General features: G+C 36.5%; 1 protein-coding gene across 2 annotated transcripts in view; it reads right to left on the bottom strand.

Moving 5' to 3' along the window:
• Nucleotides 1–14,386, bottom strand: part of LOC128990225 (2-hydroxyacyl-CoA lyase 1) — a 28,346-nt gene that overhangs the window by 1,916 nt on the left and 12,044 nt on the right. For both annotated transcript variants that reach the window (XM_054412525.1, XM_054412524.1), the window contains 6 exons: nt 10,563–10,804; nt 9,088–9,273; nt 8,566–8,641; nt 8,015–8,104; nt 5,361–5,508; nt 535–642 (listed from right to left, as the gene is read on the bottom strand). In XM_054412525.1, the coding sequence (XP_054268500.1) occupies nt 535–642; nt 5,361–5,508; nt 8,015–8,104; nt 8,566–8,641; nt 9,088–9,273; nt 10,563–10,804 (850 nt within the window). The remainder of the gene's footprint in view (nt 1–534; nt 643–5,360; nt 5,509–8,014; nt 8,105–8,565; nt 8,642–9,087; nt 9,274–10,562; nt 10,805–14,386) is intronic.

Below are 14,386 nucleotides of genomic sequence, written 5' to 3' on the forward strand. Positions count from 1 at the left end.
ATTTCGGATGGCGTAAATATTACAATGGGAAAAAGCGAGAAAGCCTGGGTAATTTGTAAACTAAAAAGAAAACTGAACACTGGGATACATTTCTTGAGCAATCATTGAAAGAGCCGATTTGCAAACTATGGAAATATAGGAAAGTCATAGAACATTACCAAGTAGAAGAAATAGAAATCATGGTTTTTTTTATTTATAATCGTTATTATGGACAACCTAATGCGGCTATGAGTGGGAAATATTTGTAGAAAACACTAAAAAAATATCAGATTTGAAAAATGATAATATATTTACAATATCAATCTGTTATGTACATTGTGAGTATTTCCATCATCTTTGAATCAACTCTTTAAAGTCATCGGAAATTAGTTATTCGTTTTAAAATAATGCCTGTCATACTTCGCAATTGCTCGAATTCGAGCAACAGGTACACTAGTATTAGTGATGGGTTCAAATATCAACTAGTATTTTAGCATTCAATTGTTTCTATCTAGAGATCTTCATACACTTAAGGCTGTACACTGAACAACTCACACAGTGGCCACATTGGGCAGTTGTTGCAGCTCCTTCCAGGTCTCCGTGTCCATTCCACTGTAGATCCCATTGTTGTTCACAATGATTATCACTATCGGCAGTTTGTACCTGAGAATAAACCACTGTTAAGTAAATAACTGAAGGAAAAATGTCTCGATATATTTTTTACCAATCCTAAGAATATTCTGCCAGTGTTTCAACAGTATAGAGTTGACTCTTGAAAATTTAACACAAAACAGATCAGGATGTGCCTTCATATTACAAAAAATGTTGGATTAACAAAAATGTAATACAATGTACAACTGCAATCAATATTATTGAGTCTTATCACTAAAATTAACTTTTAAGCCAAAAAATTCCTCTTAAAATACTATTAATACTCTTCGACTAATAGGATTCGGAAATCACTTGAAACTAGTGATGTGTCGATACCAAAATTTATCGATACTCGATACCGATACCTGAAAAATATATTCTCAATTCTCAATACTGATAGCATTTTTGATTGATTTACTAAGTTTTCTGAATTTTTGTTGAACTACACCAACCCCTGTCTTTATGACCTTCCAAAAAGTATTTTTGAGGTAATGGGGTGATTTTCAAGTAAAGAAATATGTATATGGCAATAATAGGCTACATTCTAACTAGCCAATTTAAGTTTAAACCCTTCTAAACACATTAAAAATCTACCATATTAAAGGTAAATGACGATCTAACAACAACAAAATGATATTATAGAGGTATGGTAGTCTGACATTTTCAGTCAAGCCAAGCTCAAGGTAAAGTGATGATCACAATAGAAAGTATCACTGCAAAATCCAAATTATCTTCCTCAATTAACCCTCCAACTGGTATAAGTCGCGATCGCGACTCAATTACGTCACGCGATTACTGGTAAGATCGCGATCGCGACCCATTTGCAAGCGTTATGTAAAACACAATTTACTCCGTTATTTTACGTTTAATATCTATGTATTTTATATAGTATTAAAGAGCAAACACTGAGCAATCTAGTCATCATATGTTTAGTTGCATTTGTTGAAAAAAAAGAATGTTGGCAAGCCTGTATTTCAGATGATTGTTTGTGTTCGCTTGCGTCGTCTAGTCTGCCGCATTTTGTTGTTAACCCTTTACTTTGAATGCTTTAAAATGAATATTTTAGTGAGTTGTGGTTAGTTTTTAACTTAAAATGAGTGAACTAAGTAATTCTAGTGCAATTAGGGCCTGTTTGAATGATGCTGAACCAATATCTGACCTACAAAGTGATGTATTCAGTGAAAATGAAAATGAAATTGATGACAGTGATGTGGGTTCTGATGTGTATGATTCTGACATATCTTTGACTGATTTTTCATCTGGGAGTGGGGAATTATACTTTCCAAACAGTGAAGATGAGAACTCAGATACATCTATTACAGATTTTGATCTTCCAAGACCTAGGCCTAGGCCTAATGAAGTAGGCTTGCGTAGGCCTTTGCCAAGTTCTCCAGAACACCCAGATCCAGATGACCCTCCTATCCCTGAGGTAAATAACCCTTTGAACCAACCTAATTATACTCTGCCAGGGCCTAGGATTAGCTCGGGTGTACACTGGGTTAGGGTTTACCCACCTGAACAAATGTTTGACGTCACAGAAAAATTTCAGGTACGAAATCCAGGTCCTCGAAATCTTCCTCCCCGGAATAGCAACCCTATTACATATTTCTATCTTTTCTTTACTAATGTTATCTGGGGTATGATGGTGAGGGAAACAAATGCTTAGCAAGCAGACAAATAGAATCAGCTATAAATGGAGGTACATTGACGCCAAACAGTAGACTAAGAAGGTGGAAAGAAACCTCTATCAAGGAAATGAAGCGTTTTATGGCCCTTCTTATAAATATGGGTCTGAATTACAAACAGAACATTGAAAATTATTGGTCAACTGTTAGATCTCAGAGATTACCTTTTTTTCCTGATAATATGAGCCTAGTAAGATTTCAGGCACTGAGATCAATGTTCCATCTTAGCTCTCTACAGTATATACCAAAAGGACAGCTCGGACATGATCCATGGTTCAAAGTGCGACATTTCTATGAGCTAATGAATGGATATTTTAAAGTTTATTTCATTCCAAACCAGAACATTTCATTAGATGAGTCTATGATAGGGATGAAGAATAGGTGTACATTTATAAAATATATGCCTAACAAAAGACATGCCCGCTTCGGTATAAAAAAATTTGAAGTGTGCGATAGTGACACCGGGTACGTACTTCATTCTGAGCTGTACAGTGGTAAAGACTTCCTTGAAAATACAAATCCTGATATTGCATTTACAGAAAAGGTAGTTTTACACCTACTAAATAAATGCTACTTACTCAATAAAGGATATCATCTGTACACAGATAATTACTACACTAAATTACCTCTTGCCAAAAAGTTACTTCAAAATGAAACTTACATTACCGGTACCGTCAACAAGCGGTCAAAAGAACTCTCCAAAAGTGTTTTAGATGCTAAATTACAACCTGAGACATCAATCTATTTTAGAAAGCAAGGAGTTCTGCTTGTTGGCTACAAACAAAAGAAAAAACGCAAGCCTGTTTACCTTATAACAACTGGATTCCCCGCAGATGACCGTGTAGTAAAAAGTAAAAAAAGTGGAATAGAGGCTATAAAACCATCCCTAATAAATGAGTACAACCTTCATATGGGTGGTGTGGACAGCAAAGATAAGTCTATATATCACAGCACCTGTACAAGAGCTACAAAAAAATATTGGAAGAAGATCTTTGAAAATTTTTTGGACATGGCTCTCCTAAACTGTTATATTTTGTACCTGAAAAATACTGACCAGCCTATGACACGATACAACTATATGGTTAGCATCGTTGAAAGTTTATCAAGTGATGTTGCAGTGCCTAACCCAAGAGCTCAGATACCAGACGTTGGTCCTGGAGGAGATGCAGGACCCTCTGCGTCCCATGTATTGACGAGATTGCCTGGAGTACAACTCAGGATGTGTGTTGTGTGTTCCACTCCACAAAAAAAGTCCAGGAGTCATTTTTGGTGCCCTGCATGTAACTCAGGAGTGCACCCAGGCTGTTTTCACAAGTTGGAGCACTTTTGGAGAGCACCCAAGAGGGGTAAGAGAGCAAGGGAAAATAACGCTAACGATTCTGACTAGAATTCTTCTTGTAAACGGTTAGCTCCTTTGTCCAAAGTTGATTCTAAGACTTGTATTTTTTATTTTGTAAATAATTTCAATTCACATATAGGCCTAAAACACAATATTTTTATGGAGAAATGAAGTGAGAAGCCTGGGGCAGTGGTTTCCAGCACAGGTCCAGCAGGTCTTGTGTTTGTGCGGAAAAAGTGCTTCGTGTTTTTGTCACATATTTGCTTTATAGACTTTTTTTTTATATAAACTAGCAAGTGTTATACATAGTTGGAAAGACAATGAAACTGTGAGCATTTTGGCTATCTTATTTTTTGATACAAGACACATTTGACCAGAGATAATATACTAAAAGAAGAAGAAACATTTTTTTTTAATATTGCTGTACCCACATAGGAGGAATACCTGTTAACATACTTGTAAGTACACCATTAAAACTATTATTTTTGAATAGGTTATTTCTTTCTGAAAAAATCTATATATAATATGTATGTTTTTTGTACCATTTTATATGTTTAATGTGGTATTTACTAAATGCTTGCGCGGTGGTCAAAAAAACCTTACCAGTACGGGAAATTTTAATGACCAGTTGGAGGGTTAAGGAAACATCATCACTGTCTTTCGCGATCGCAGAATAATCATGATTATTTCCGGCGGCTGTATAGACATCATCATCACCTCCCGCGGTCACGGAAACGTCTTGTAGTCTTGCACGTTCGCAGCAAAAGTGGTAATTTCACGTGGGCGTGACAGGTATACGTATCGCAATCGATTTTTGACAATCAATTCTCGATACCAATACAAACGGCCAAATATCTGTGGTATCGAGAATTGACACATCCATACTTAAAACTGTAAAACTGTGGAAAAGGAGTGGAAGCTGCGACTGGAAAGACTTCTGGTCTTTCTTTTCTGCGACTTTCTGGTCACAAAAACATTAAGTTCCAGTACAGTAAGAATTTTAGCTGATTACTCATTGAACATGTTTTGTAACTCTTTTTAAGGATTTGCCCTTTGTGAGTTATAAATCAGTCATCAATTTTTAGTGACAGCAACACACACATGGCTGCATATTTTTGATGAATATAAATTCAAGGTGGATTTAAAATTGAGTGAAATAAGTTCCAGTACAGTAAGAATTTTAGCTGATTACTCATTGAACATGTTTTGTAATTCTTTTTAAGGATTTGCCCTTTGTGAGTAGTATTAACAGTATTATTAACAGTATCAATCAGTCATCAATTTTTAGTGACAGCAACACACACATGGCTACATATTTTTGATGAATATAAATTCAAGGTGGATTTAAAATTGAGTGAAATGATCTGTGTACTTTTTTTACTGACTAAGACCAGCTGTTTCAATAGTTAGGATCATTTATTAAAATCCCAATGATCAAGGACAGCTAGGTCCAGTTTCAAACCATCCAAAAGTTACTAGTTAATTTAGTTAGTTACAAAAGTTAAACTATTTGAATTTGAATTTGAATTTACTAATGGTTATAACTTACAACCAGTACCATACATTGTTGTCTACATTGTGCCATACATTGTGTCCAGTTAAGAACCTCTAATATGGACTACTAGACCCTTTTCAATCCAAACTCTGACAGATAACAACAGCTGTTAACTAATAAACCTAAGTCACTCATATTGAACAACTTTTACCTAAACATTGTCTCAATTTCCATGCCAGAGAATCCAAAAGCTGAATCGCCTTCAACACAGATCACTCTCTTATTCAGTTTCTGATTCCGACACCACAATGCTGCTGCAATGGCAAATCCTGGACCAACACCCATTGTGCCAAATGTACCTGTACACATTAGTAAATTATAGAAAAGGGTGAAACTGCAATACAACTTAGGGCTTTTATCAAAATGATATTGTTGTTTGCCAATTATATTCTTACCAGGTATAAGTTAAGAGAAGTTATAACATATTGCGCTATACTCAGTTTACAAATCATAGGCGGTTTGAGGGGAAGCAATTCCATCCCCTAAACCTCACCCTAACTTTGAAACAACAGCCAACAGCTCATCAGCTGATATATAGATTAAGCTAGTGGTGCGGGAACCCAGAAAACTTTACCCTTAAACCGCCTGAATTTTAAGAACAAACTCTAGTGTCAACAGTCAGTTATACAGCAAGACATTCAATAATGTGACAATAAATGGTATGCAAACTGTGTCCAGCTAAATTGGATAAATAGGGAAATCTTTTGGATTTTTGGAGGTATTGGGGTGAAAACTATTTGTAGAAGGTACAGCAGGTTGTACAAAAACTACTAACTTAGTTTGAAAAATATGGTACTTTCCTGTTAAAGGGAACATTCATTATTATCGATGATTTTTTTATCGATATATCGATATTTTTGTTTACCGATCCATCTATTACATATTGACAACTGATCTTGTTTAGGCTAAAATAGTCTATTATATGGATTAAGAAATGGAACTGTTCTAAGCTAACCTAACATAACCAACCAAACTTGCTGTACTATTTAAAAATTCCTTTTGATAACAGAAAAGGCAAGTTAAACATGGAATGTTACACAGCAAGTTTGGTTAGTTATGTTAGGTTATTTTTTTTTAGAACAGTTTCATTTCATTATTGTTTGTTGATACTGAACAATATTTATCGTAGTTGTCAGCTGATATGTTTCAATTTGTTAATATCGATATATCGAGAAAAAAATCACCGATAATAATGAATGTTCCCTTTAACAGGAAAGTACCAAAAATATTAAAATATTTTATTTTTCATGGTTGCTTTGTGAAGATCATTTCAAACATATTTAACAGTAAGTAGGTGAACATGCCTTGTTTATTTGATGTATCTTCAAAAGATTAATTAGTTAGATTCAAATAAACATATATTTTCCAGATTTCTAGTTTACTCGGAATTAGTAATGACTTATAGCTAGCCACTTGTTAGGGAATTAATTAACATCAGTAGATTGAGGTATGCAAGGCTAGGCTAGCCTTTGAAAATAGATTTAAAATTAGTTGTTTGCCATTCCCCCTTAAAATTGATTTGAAATAAAATGTGTACTACTATTTTTACACAAATTTATAGGCCTGAATGTATTATTTTCACTTAAAAACAATTTTAATAACTAATTTTTTTAAAGTGATTTGACTTTATTTCTTTAATTATTTTGTTACATAAAACAAGCTTGAGTCATGACAAGCCTGTATAAGTGTGCGCTTGCGGTTCATAGGCCTACTATCGTTTCTGTCCATGTACTCCTTTATGCTTGTGAAAAATTATATTAATTTGACGACCTCTGATGAGTGAAAAATGTTCTTGAAGACCCATCAGATCTTAAAGCCAATAGTGCTTTGAAACGTGTAGTCGACAGAAAACCTTTGGATTACTCTGGCAGATCCAAGTAACATTATACATTTTTATTATCTAACAACGTTAATCCTGAGAAAATAAACAACATGAAGAAAATAAAACAAGCATTAGTTTATATAGATAATATAATTATATTATTATAGCTTACTATTTTTGCATAGCCTAATCAATTTAGCAAAATTATTTTAAATCTTTAATCCTTTTGATCATTTTCACTTAGTTAACTGAAACCTTTGATTTATCAGCTCTATTTCTTAGACATGGATCCTTCCTGGCATGTCATGTTCTTTTACCACTTAGGCATATGTTTTACAAAGTAATTGCATATAATTTGACATCCCCATCTTAAAACCATACGTCACTATTAAAACAATCATCTTGATTAAGTCTTGAGAATCCTTATATATAATACGTGAAGGCGATTTCAACAAAACACTACTCCTCCGTTAATAATGGACGGATCTTTACAAACGATGTGTCAAAATAAAGAATTTTTCGTGTAGACACCCTCTTTCACCAACTCCTGTAATAAAAGTCCTCGGGCTTTGCCTCACAGGCCATCAAAATCCCAATGTATTTCTTAAGAAGAAAAGATTTAATTTAACAGACGAATAAAATTTTATACTAAAACAGCTGTTCATAGTAAAGACATGATACCCACAAGAACGTTTGTTATATTCAGAGTGAGTTTGTTTTCAGTTTCGATAACTGGAGTGGAGTGATTTATTACATAATCTTTGAGTTGACTCTGTTAAGTCATCAGAAATTATGACTGTTATTTGTTCTGAAATAACGCCTGTAATACTTTGCAATTGCTCGAATTCGAGCAACAGGTGCACTAGTTCTTTATAAAGAACTAAGCCACTCCACTGGCCTTTACAGCAACACTCAATAAGTGCAACTTTTATTGGCCGGGAAAAAATTGTCCATTATTATTAATCTGGTGAATGAATACACACCTGCATCAAGACGATGACGTGGAAAATCATTGAGCAAAATAGATCGGCCAATGTCCATAGTATTGGCTCCTTCACTTACAATTATACAATCTATAACACAGAAGAGTTATTGTTTTAAACCAACTGTTTTCACAAGGGAGGCAGATAGCTCAACCTAAGTTGAGCCTCAATATGAGTTGATTTAGATATAAGAGACCAATACTTTGACATTATACCTAAAAAAGTACTTAGTGTGTATGCATGATCACATAAATTAAGCTATAAATTAATTAGGGATATATACTGATACAATGTATGAAGTCTACACCTTACAATAAAATTAGTAACAAATACTCTTTTCTGATTTTCATTATCAAGCATACAAATTTCATAAACAAACTTTAAAGGATCCACAAATATTCAGATATATACTTATAACTCCTGAAAAGAAAACATCCTGCTTGAAAGTAAAGTTTAGCTATATGTTAAACACCTGTTACACAGTTTATAATTACCTTCTTATAACTACTTTCTTGATATACTAATCTTTTACACTTCAACATATAACTTACTTTTAGGGATTGTCTGTTGAATATGGTGAAACACTGTGTAATAGTTGAGTGGCACACTGGTGTCCTCAATCATTTTCTGAAATGCAAGTTTAATTTTCAGTAATGCCTACAATAATCTATTTCTTCTTCATCCCTGTCACATAATGTTTGGCGGCTAGTAAGGTTTTTTTTGCAGAAACTAATGAGTTTTAACTAAAACGTTAAGGTTAATTTATACTTAATAACGACGAGAAAAAGAAATACAAATTCCACAGTGCCTACAAGTTTCACCAATTCCAATTCCTAGATAAAAATTTCCAGATTCTATCTTAAAAATTTCTTGAAGGAAGCTAGCCTAGAATTTATTGGTTCAAAGCCCTCTTGAATAAACCCTCCGGGATATCCCCAGCAAGTGACCTAGAGCAGCAGCTATTTTTTTTCAAAAATGGTAGTTGGACATTAACATTCTTAATACTAGTAACCACACCCAAGTTGTTGGACAACCAAACAGCCACGTAACATAATGCTTAACAAGATGTATACCTGAACAGTCGCTTGGTTAGCCTGACTTTTCTCAGACAGCTCCTTCCACCAGGAACTGTTCTTGTCAAAATTCCATTTTTTATCAGACAGCAAACGGCACAGCTGAGTACAAAACACCCCGATATCTGCCTGTATGGCTGCTTCCGCCTTCACACTACTGTGCAACTCTTCAGCACATATGTCTACCTGTAGAATTAACAAGTTATTAGTTGAGTACCAAGTGAACTATAGTACACATTTCAAATCTTAATTTTAGGCTTACCATAATTATGATTTTTTAGATTGTTTAAAAACATTGTTGTTATAATTTTTTTTTTTTTTTTTTTTTGAGGTTGGCGGCCTTTTTATTTAACCTAGCATTTTGTCCCTCCACATAGACTAACTGCCCGTGCGTTGAACGTATCCAGCAAAGCAAGGGGTAAGCTGGTACATAAAATGTTTCCGGCACTGACAAGGATCCGAACCCACATCGCTGCCTTGGGCCCGAAGTCCGTGACGCTACCGACTGAGCCACCGACTCACCAAAATTATGCGGTAGGTAAAATGTAGATTCCCTATTTTTCTTTACAGGGGTTCTCAGCTTTTTTTCTCCTTCCCACCTTTAGAATCCTGATTTTTTTCTCAGATCCTCCATCAGGCTTGACATCACTAATTGCTATTGCTACCGTATTATTCTCATAAATCATATTTAATTGGGGCATTCTAATCACTCTGTGTAATTAATTATTTACAATATATTTGTTATAAGTAATGTGATTAAATTTACAATTTGTATATGGCCACAGTACTAAATTAATTTCATACTATTGTTTCTTTACTTTTCTTATAGCCTGTACTATATTTACTATTTAGGAATGCTCACTTCCCCTGAAATCCTTCCACACCCTCCTCCCAGATTGAGAACTGCTGCTTAAAAAGCACATCATTTAATTGTTATATATTGTGTTATTATGTTTAATCCATTTCTTTTTTGTTACTCTTTTTTCATGGGGGAGGAGGAATTCTAGAGCACTTCAAATGTTACTTAATCACCCCAAAATATCAACCCATTTCTTGGACTTTAAAGAAGCGGTTTTGAATATAATATTTCTTTAAATTAAACAGAAAACTGTTTATGATTTAAAAAACATATAAGCAGAGTGGTCTACTTCAACTTATTAAGTAATTGGTAGTGAAAACCCTAGTTTTCAACTAGTGACAATCTTCAATTGATTGTCACTTAAAAACACTTGTAAAAAATGTGGAAACTATGGCATCAGAGAGAGAAAAAGTAATTTTACATTGGCTGTGTGTAAAAAGATTGATTGAACGGAAATACTTAACTTAAATTAAATAGTTAAACGTTTATTTCAATATTTATTTAGCAGTCTCAAATCAAGGAAGAAATAACTTTGAATATTCTTTTTAGAAGCGATTGATCAAGCAATCGTTGTGACAAGTTTAAGGGTGATTGCTTTAACAGAAGTACCACTAACCTGGATAATAGACACTTTTTTATTGAATCGCGGCGGTCGACCAAAATGTAACATCCAGTTGAGCCTGGCGCCCAGCAGTAGAATGACATCAGCTTCCTGCAGAGCCAGTGTTCGTGCTGAGGCCACACTGAGGTGACTACTATCAGCAACCACACCCTTGCCCATCGGTGTAGCTAGCACAGGCAAACCTGTCGTCTCCACTAGCTTTCTAACTGCTGTCTCTGAGTGGGAGTATGCTGCACCTGTGAATAGGCAAGATTAACTTTAACACTCGACTATTTACATATTTAACAAAGGTCAGTGGCACTTCAAAAACATATTTAGTATACTGCAACGTGAAAAATACATGGAAAAATTAATTGATTTTGATTGGACATTACACACATAGCCAGGAGCTAAATTTAATGATTGGTCAGCCAAAGAACTGACATAGTCAACTTGTTATTGCAAGACTGATTCCAATGTATCAACTGTTACAGAAATCTAAAGTGATATTCTAAAAGGTTAGTACCATAATGATTTATCAATATATTACTTTTAATAAATACCCCCACTGCAGTCATTTAAGTTTATGCCGCCCTACATCTTCAAGCCAAATATCTTCAAAATCTGACAAAAATTACTCAAGTTATCACGTTCACGATGTAAAAAGGTTAGTTTTTTAATGTTGAATTTTACTTTATATAATATAATAGCCCTATTATTATATTTTTCGTATATATACATATGCAGGGTGGAAAAAGTCCCAGGACAGTAAATATTTCAAAAAGTAATATAGATAGAGCTTTAGAACTTGGTACACAGTCAAGGCGTATGAAAGAAGGTGTGTGCATAGTGACGTCAGTGTGAGTAAAACTTGTTTTATTTTACCAAATCATATGTTTTCTTGTAGGCTAATTTTCCAAAGACTTTCGAATGGCAATCATTACGAATTAATTAGCATTGAATATATAACACTATTTAGAGTTTTATATCCAATATAGTGTTGTATTCAATATTGAATATAGTCATACTGTTATACAGTATATTCAATGGTGGTAGTATTAGTATATAGCATTTTGATACTACATACCCGGTACCTATCCTTGAGGACATACCCGGGCCCCATGATGTAGGCCGAAGCTTACGCATCAACCTTTAGCACATCATAGGCGGATGACTTAAGGTCATCAGGCTCACCGGCTGCCGAAGCAGACTCTTCGGATAAAGGGTTGCCCCTCAATCCTAACCAGGGATACCGGCTACTTGTTTAAGCGTCACTCCACCTGGGTTCCACTAGGTACAAAGCCCTAGAGGACCATAATGGAGCGCCCCGACGCATTTAGTGCAAGCAACACTCGGGACCTATCTAATCCCTGACAGGCAGAACCCGCCATCATAGCCGGAAGGAAGGGGACCGTCAGCAAGCTGACGGGGGAACCCCAACCTCCCATTTACACCACTACAAGATCGAGGCCTTACCCAGTTGCTGGGAAACAAGAGATAACCAGAGCGATAGATCCCCGGATACCCCTGGCGGGCTCGGACCCAGCACCCGATCTACTTCGTTTGCCCGTCAGACCCAACATCACTGCCAGGCCATCAGGGCTTCCCAAAAGGAGGCAGGTATAGAAGTGGGACCCACCCGGATGAACCTATCCACCAAAGGTGGCGACACCCTTGACTCAATTGAGGTTCCGGGAAGAACCCCCCACACTCAAGATAACCATACCGTCCGTGATCAGAGACAGGGATTGGTTTGCATAAGTGCCTACAAACCGTTGCCCTCACACTGCGAAAAGTTACGTTTCCCTTGAGTGTCCCCATGAGCTACGGGTAATGGCCCGTTTTCACCTCCAGGAAAGGCTACTTCCAAAGTCGAGGATTTGCCACACAGAATGCTGGTCGCACACAACAAGCAGGCCGAAACCCAAAGAACCACAGACACAGGTAGGTTAGAGATTATGATGCACTTCCATCTCTCCTAGAGCTAAACACCCCTCCATCCTGGATGAAGGAATGTCACTGGGACCCAATGCCGAGTCGTCCATGTCTGTGGCCTACTTGAAATGCCGATTCCAACACCGGACAGTTACCTCCCCTCTGGGGGCTAGCTAGGGTCCGCGTGGTCGCTAGGCCACGTACCCACGCAAGCGTGGGCCCCCTGCGGAGAAATTGGCAAGATTGTATTTACATATATTTAACAAAAACAGCACAAAATGGCATACAGCTTAAGTTGTAGACATTTTATAACATTTTAATGAACATACACTAAACATACAGTTCGGCCAAAACTTCTATGCGCGCGGACAGGTCGCTAGCCCAACTAAAACTACGGATACCGGTTATTTGCAGTGCTGGGGTAGGGGTGAGTGAGTAGTTACCTTCCGCAAAGATTCGTTCGTTCTTCGTGACGTTCCAATCCAGAGAGCTGAAACCCTACTGGACTGAGACTGTTTTAGGACTTAGTCCTCTTCAGCCAATAAAAGATTCGTGGCGGCTGAAGGATTATGAAGGTCGGGTGGTGTCCCAGCCCCTAAATTAGCCCTCGCTCGGCTGCTCGGGGCTTTGACAATAAGTCACCCACTGGGCTCAATGCATAGTTGGTAAAATGTTTGTATATCACCATAATGTGTATTAAATAACGTCATTTTTGTAACCTGCATCAAATAACAAGAACATTGAGCCCAAACACGAAATAATTGCGATGATATTACGCATACCACGACACGAAAACTGTCCATTATTTAAAACCAAATGTATACTTTGTATCGTCGCAATTATTTCGTGTTATATATATAACTAAATCGTGTTATACAGGAATACTAGAAAAACACATTTGTCTAGTATTCGTGGTGTTATATATTCAATGCTAATTCGTAATGATTGTCATTCGAAAGTCTTTGGAAAATTACAAGAAAACATATGATTTGGTCAAATAAAACACGTTTTACTCGCACTGACGTCACTATGCACACACCTTCTTTCATACGCCTTGGTACACAGTTACTGGGCATTTAAATAATTTTAACACATTTAAGTCCCCACTTAAATCAAATCAGCTGGAAACAATGCAGTACTTCAGTTTGGAGTCATGTTTAGAACTATTACACTGGGCTTTTGGGTTGACCTTTGTAGTTAATCAATGGTGACTGGCCATGCCGTAGCCTATACGGCATTGTCTCCCTAGCTAAGAAGCAGCACTAAGGGCTCATACTGTCCTTGACTCTTTTTACTCCTCAGGGTTTTTTTTAGTTGCACATTAAAATTACAGATTTTCCAACTTTTTGCTTATATAAACTACTAGCAGAGTACCCGTCCTTCGTACGGGATTGGCATATAAGTATAAAATGCTTATTGCAGTTATACTCAAGCTTTGTGTTTGCAATGGGGGAGGACACGATTTCATAAAATTTGCTTCTTTAAATTTACGGTATAGGTACTATAGTATTACACATCTACCATAACCATAGTATTCTACCACGTCACTTAACACGTTGACTGCGCGCGCCGACTTTAGTCGGCGTCGCCAGCGCTCCCAACGTTTTGACGGCACCAGACCAACAGAAATATATTGAGTCAGTGTGAGCTTAGCCTCAGACGGAGACGTTATAATCGTTGCCAGCCTGCCAGCTTAGAATGCGAGCTTTACTTTGTTGTAGGTTGGTACTAAAATTTCCCGTAAAATCCTGTCTGGCAATGCTTTTGTCCCGGTTTCGGGGATTTTTTCTCTTCAACCCACATTACAAAGACACTGGATACGGATCCGTGCAGTGCTGCTACCTTTGGGTGTTTCAGTGAACTACATCCACTCTCGGGGTAACGCAGCACAGTCACCACTGCTC

This window comes from Macrosteles quadrilineatus, unplaced genomic scaffold (genome assembly GCF_028750875.1).
Source record: "Macrosteles quadrilineatus isolate MER2022 unplaced genomic scaffold, UCM_ALF_1.0 Scaffold_3__2_contigs__length_128488019, whole genome shotgun sequence".
Lineage (NCBI taxonomy): Eukaryota > Metazoa > Arthropoda > Insecta > Hemiptera > Cicadellidae > Macrosteles > Macrosteles quadrilineatus.